Raw genomic sequence first — 6582 nt, 5'->3', positions numbered from 1 at the left:
TTGATTTTTTTTACACTCTTTATTTTTCCAGCAGTTAAAGAAGCATTAGAAGGCAAGTAATTGTCATAAGTTACAGTATAATGCAAATAGTTCATTTTACAGAGGTTTATATAAACATTAAAGCTGATAACAAAATGATCTTACCTCAATGGTCACTCTGAAGCTGTTAAGGAGTTCTTAATCTGTACACAAATTCCTCAGCAACTAGCATGTCTTGAGTATTTTTCAGACTGTTAACCATCTGACAAGCATTTCATATTCTTTCTCCTTAAATGTATCAATTTAATGCCAAGGAAAAGACAACACACACGTAGCTGTTTTTAAATGAATAAAATGAGTGGCATGGCTACTAGAACTTATGTGGCCTAAAATCCTGGTAACTGCCATAACTATGTAGTAAGGCGATTTGAACAATGGCTGTTTGAATCATAAATGATTGCACAAAGTTAAGCAATACGTTTCAGATGCTAAAAAAAATTACATTTCACACTTTTCTCCACTTCCTTTCATGGTTTCTCGAGCTGGACTTCATCCCCTTCTCCCAAAATGTTGGCCACATCCTGGTATGGACCCTGTGCCTGGGAGCGTTCAATCTGATCATATGTTGTACAACAATCATCAAGATTCAGCCCCTGATTGTGACATAAAAAATAAGGAAATCAAGAAAACACAAAATTCATTGAGTACATTCATATTAATTATTGACTAGTGACATAAGACAGCATGTTCATTCATATCTTTGTTCCTCCTTTCAGAAAAGTAGTTTGCTTGTCATGACATGAGTTTGAGTTGAAGAAAGATGTTACTCATTTAATGTCTACCTGATATATGTTTTCCTCTTCCTTCTTCATTTTCTTCTTCTCCAGTGTATGGAGAGTCTTTGACTGTAAGGGGAGTAACAGAAGTTGATAAATGGTGCAACTTCCCACTGGGGAAAGGCAGGACACAGTATGAAAAATACACATTTGAGACATGTGAATCAGTATGAGATATGAACAACTGAAGTAGGACTGTTTTACATAATGCAGCCAAACAGGCCTTATTATGAACGTTTGAAAATGAACTATGCTACTGGTCTGGCGGTTTGATGACAGATCAGTGCATAATAATGTGACTTTCCAACCTTGAACAGAAGAATGGCGGAAGGCACCAGAACACACATTAACAGTAGGATTCCCTCAACGGTCAGGATCGTGTTTTTGGTGCTTTCGTCGAAGTCTATTGTCTTGTCCAGTGGCTCTAAGCATGCAGGAAGGGTGCAAAGGGAAAACAGACTTAACAGCAGTTGCACGTTTAGGTATGTGAATGTAAATGCTTGTTGTTTTGGTAGCAAAACTGCACATTTAAAAGAACCTGGAGCATTTAAAAGGAAGCAGACTAAATAATTACTCAACAGACTTACAGTGAGATTTGCTGCATGACTAAAGCGTTATATAACTGTTCTATTTACTTAAAAAAAAACAGAATAATGTACAATTGATAGTATTGTTAGTTCAGGGTAATGGTGTTCTTGTAAACTAATGCAAGTTATTTCACACATAATCCACAGAGTTTTGTGGCTTCCCATTTCCACATCTGCCATCTTTATTTAATGAGATTATGATGCTAAATGGCATTTCAGTGGCTAATGCCGTTACACATTAGTCACATTTGACTGCAGCTTGAGGTAATTTTGGCACTATTAAAACGATTGGGCAGCAGCCTTCAATGAGACCAACCTGATGATAGAAACATTAACCAAGTTGCAATATACAAGAATGCTGCCATTCACTCAACTCTTGGATGGACTAATGTTAACAGGATTTATGGCTTATGAGGTGTAAGCAGTGCTTAAAGCTCGCTTGACTCTATTACCATATGTTTAGCGCACACATACACACATACCGACTGCAGTATCTGATTGGTTTGTGCTGTGCGCACACACACTCAGACTTACCGTAGACATGAAGGTAGGTGCCATGAGTGAAGAGTTTAGTGTCATTCAAATAACACTGGTACAGTCCAGAGTCATTCAGCTGGACTAATGTAACCTTTAGGGTACCACAGCACACATCAGGGTCTCCTTCACGCACAGACTTCGAAGCAATCACTGTTTCCACAGCGGTGGTGTGTCTGGTAGGTTTAACACGTCTGATCCAAATGAGGTCCTGTGGCGCTCCTTTGTAGCAGCACTTCAATTCAGCAGAGGAAGGGTGCCGCACCTCTAAATAGGGTCTGTCTGCCTTTAAAGTCACCTCACCCTGAGTAATACCTACAGTGGGAGAAGCAGCAAATATCACATGGTGTTTTTGGCATTTGTCAAATTATTTCACTGCGACTGCAAATGTTATCATAACACAACATAAAGTAGGCATATAGAATAAGGAAGTAAATGTTTAATAACAACAATAAAGTAAATGAGCTGTAGATTTACAACATAATGAACCAAAACCAACAGAGCAAAAAATTCAACATGATAGCATGGCCATCTGTTCTTGACAGGAAATGTGGTTCACTGGAGCAGGCCTCAAAGGAGCTAAAAGTAAAATGCTATATAGAGCACATACATATACTGGACCGACATGTAGAAAGCCCTAATTGTCCTAAAACCCAGAACATAATTGCAACTCTTTAAATCTCTGAGCTATAATGAAAATAAATGTAACATGTTCACCAAATGAATGTATTTCAGAAATTTTAGTGCTCAAAAACTGTAATTGTACTCACCTGCCAAACTGCAGAGGACGACGATTACCGCTATTCTCATTTTTCCCCCACAAATATTCAATCCAAAAATGAGAATTGTTGAAATAATTCAAGTAAAACTCTACACTCAATGATCCAGCTTCCTCCTTTGCAGTCACCCTGGTGTCTTGTTTTTCTCTGTCAGGATTTATGCTTGAATGAAAACGGACCACCCCACATTTGCATAGGCACTGCATGTGAACACATTTTAAAAAAGCAAACAGCAGATTCAGTATAGAATTTCTTTTGGATGATATATGTGTCTTCTTTACATACACACTGTACATTTTACAATTGAGATAGAATAGTACTGATATATGGTCCAGTGAATGGACATATACTGAGTATCTTTGGTTTATTGTTATGGGCTCCCACGGCAAGTCAGGCCCAACTGTCCCTGAACAATTAGCTCATGAATTTGTATAAAATTGTAACTGACTGCTTACTACAAAATGACCAAACAGGTAGTTATTTCCCCAGTTTATTAAAAAAAAGAAAGAAAGAAGACTTAAAAAAAACAGAACGTACCAAAATTTTCCTTAGGTATACATCATTAAAGAACCTCTTACACAATAAAAATTAAAACTCAAATACACAGTATAGTTCTTGTATATTCACTGTTTATAGATAGACAAAAAGGCAAATGCAAGTATGACAAGGAGCGTTTCTACGCAATGGACTGGCTGGCTGAGTTGGAAGAGGGCACAAATCTTGCTGATGTAATGGAAAGGGACAAAAAAAAAAAAAAAAAAGAGTATTCACACCAAGATGACATACAACCACAGCCTCAACTGTGAAAACACCTGATCAGAATCCTGGGATAATCTCTCATTGCTTATTAGATATTTGGTCAGTATGTCTCCCCAGTGAAAAACAGTCCACCAAAACAACAGTGATTGTGTTTGACCTAAGAGCCCTTTATGAAGAAAACAGCTTTATCATCAGAACAAGGCACCACTCTATAAATACATTTTCTATACATTCCGTAAATAGAATACATGAGGAAAAGTAGCTGAAGGAAAGAGATGGAGAAGTGCCTGTAGTAGTCATTCAGCCAGTGGAGCCTGAATGCATCACTGTACGCTGGCGGTAACTGGATTTCACCTGCTGACCACCAATGTTACACAGCTAAAACCCCCCTGGTTGAGATAGTCTAATTAAACGTATCCCATAGCTAAGCTTAATAGTCGCAGTACAGGCCACGTTGACATTACAGGAATCGGTCATGGTTACAACATTTGCATAACTGTTAGACCGATTCATGCACAGACAAGTTACAGACAAGTCCTGTCTCTCACCAACACAGCAAATGCATAGCACATAATGACATAAGTTTCTTTGAAAAATAATGGGGGAAACTACTGAAAACCATCCCAAACCTCTTAAGCAAAGCAAATTAAATACACAACATGTGACGTGAAACAAAAAAAAAGAAGTACAGTATGAAAAGATGATTACGCTATCAAGTGAAGTGAGCGTGTTAGCTAACAGGCTTAATAAACACGTGGGGTCGGAGAGTCATACTTTTATAGCTGTTTTTTCCTTCAAGCTAACATTCATGTAATTCATGCAGTTTTAAAGAGGAAGACATGGGGAGAGATGGCAGTAATGTTCAAACACAAGCTTCTATAATTTTGCAAACTGTGACACTCAAGTAGCTAGATTGAGTTAACCTACTGAGGTTCAGTAGGCGCAAAGGCAGCATTTGTTGTTGTGGCAACAACGATGAGAATGCATATCAGGAAGTGATCATGATTACAGTGTTGGCGATAGCAACATTATTGGAATGAGGCGGCAGCTTTCCTTCCTCTAAATTTTCGACAGATGCTCTGTATCCTTGCCTGGCTTCATTTTCTTGTTGCCACACTCTGTTTTCTACAGAAGGATCAGCTCGGTACCAGAAATGTTAGCAGTGTTTGATCTCCAGTCCTCTATGCGGTACGGTACAGTACAGCTTGCGGCAGTCACACCAGCTTTTAGTCAGTGACCCAAACAGATTTCGAAGACAACGCTCTCATTCACTGGTTTGCTGTTGAGCGTCACTGAAATGCAGGCGAGAAATCTACAGATTCTGTCTGGATTTGGTCATATGACTTCAACAGTGCAACAGTCCTTATCTTGGTATTTAATTTACATTCTCAGGAAAAAAAAAAAACTCTGTAACTCTGTATCGACAACCACTGCTTCATTCACGTATGTGCTCCTAAAAGCCCCTTTAAGTAAGTTGCAACAAGTTTGGGGAGAGGAAAAGCAGCTGCTGACTGCCAGCTGCACTACTGAGCCACCACTCCTTTTGTGACATAGTACTATAAACATGAAGCATGTCATTAAAAAAATCAGCTTGAATGAGGATCTAATGGTGCTTTACTTCGTCTTTGGTCCCGTGTGCACAGCCAGAGTTATGCCACTAGTTTGAAATTATATCACAATACCTATAATTACAATCAACTGCTCAATAAAATGCAAAGACAACTCAATTTTGATACAAATATTGCTAACAGGGAATAATAGATTTTTTTTTTTACTAATACACATATGTGTCCAATGTCATATAATACAATTTATTACCTCATCTCAAGTCTGTGTTTTGGATCAGGAGCTATGAACCCTCCCAAAGGGAAGCTGCAGAAATGATGCTGGCATTTGTGAGCCCACCTGTTCTAAGCTCTGTGTGTTTGTAGATGTGTGTGTATTTGTGTGTGTGTGTGTCTACTTGAGTACAGAGAGTGCAAATCCTAACGTCCTGTTTTCCACACATTTCCTCATGACCGTCAAACTAAAGCTATCTAAACTACACCTCCATGTCTCTTTTTCGCTCTCTGCCTTGATCCGTTTTACACATTTCAGGTTTGCTTCCTTTTGTCGTGTCCGACTCTCGTACGTTGCCATTTCATTTTGGCCCAGTGTTGTAACAGCTTTACTCGGATGAGGCAACTCACTGACCTGACAAGACTCAGAGGAATAAATAAAAGCGGTACATACAAACAAGTTTTCATTATTAACAATGTGACTACCTATAGTTCCCCTATTTATAAATGTTTTATGCGACCTAATTACAGTAAGAACCCTCCAAACATACATGTCCTTAATTAAAAACTTTGTAACACACATACACACACTGTCTTGCATGCATCTTTTCAATAATGAGGGCCCTCTATATGAAGCCCAATTGTTCAAGAACTATACTGAAGAGAGTACAAATTAGAAATTTTGCAAAACAGTGTGTGTTCAACTTGTTTTGTTCAGAAAAAAAAGTGCATCTCTGTTGTACTTTGGCATAGATTAGAAATAACACTATATATCAGCAGTAGTATTTCAATACATCATCTTATGCTACATTGGCGGTTCAAGGCTTTCTCCTATATTTTACATCTATTCTTGGCATTGACATAAATTATTTCCCAGCCTGCATGTCTCTGGTGTGCGTATGTGTGTTACGGCAAATTGAAATCACTACATTTTGTTAGGCAGCATCTCTCTCACAGCAAAAATATTGCTTCATTTCTTGTGGCACCTCTCTGCAAAAATGGCCTCCCATTAAAAAAACAGGATGTCTCTTTTTTTCTTCTTCTTTATATAGCTATCAAGCATGCACGCAAAGAAACACTCACACATACAAGTGTGCACACCTCCCATTTTCCCATCACTGAATCACTCCACGGTGCTGGAAGCCCTCCCTTCTCGCAGAAAGCTTCCTTCTTGGCTGCAAAACAGCCTCGATACAAACAAATAACGCAGCAGCGGTCGAGGCAAGACGCATGACGGTTTAGGAATTTCCAGGAAAGCCTCTGACAGTCACTCAGTCCAAACCAAGACCAGGAAAATCCTAAACAGAAGACAAGGAAAAGGTTGTTGTTA

General features: G+C 38.7%; 2 protein-coding genes across 4 annotated transcripts in view; both read right to left on the bottom strand.

Moving 5' to 3' along the window:
- Positions 1-10: 10 nt before the first annotated feature.
- cd79a (CD79a molecule, immunoglobulin-associated alpha) lies at positions 11-3073 on the bottom strand. Its single transcript, XM_022198039.2, has 5 exons — positions 2707-3073; positions 1937-2251; positions 1124-1239; positions 822-884; positions 11-632 (listed from the first exon to the last, which is right to left on the bottom strand). The coding sequence occupies exons 1-5, from the start codon at positions 2744-2746 to the stop codon at positions 507-509; spliced, it is 660 nt and encodes a 219-aa protein (XP_022053731.1). The 5' UTR covers positions 2747-3073; the 3' UTR covers positions 11-506.
- A 118-nt stretch (positions 3074-3191) lies between these two features.
- arhgef1b (Rho guanine nucleotide exchange factor (GEF) 1b) overlaps positions 3192-6582 on the bottom strand; it is a 41034-nt gene continuing 37643 nt past the window's right edge. For 2 of the 3 annotated variants that reach the window (XM_022198013.2, XM_051956983.1), the window contains exon 30: positions 3192-6550. The gene's annotated coding sequence lies outside the window, so the exon portion shown is untranslated. The remainder of the gene's footprint in view (positions 6551-6582) is intronic. The other variant, XM_022198014.2, reaches the window with a different exon arrangement.

Source organism: Acanthochromis polyacanthus, chromosome 12 (genome assembly GCF_021347895.1).
Source record: "Acanthochromis polyacanthus isolate Apoly-LR-REF ecotype Palm Island chromosome 12, KAUST_Apoly_ChrSc, whole genome shotgun sequence".
Lineage (NCBI taxonomy): Eukaryota > Metazoa > Chordata > Actinopteri > Pomacentridae > Acanthochromis > Acanthochromis polyacanthus.
The sequence above is the reverse complement of the archived record's forward strand: the minus strand, read 5'-3'. Positions and strand labels throughout refer to the sequence as shown.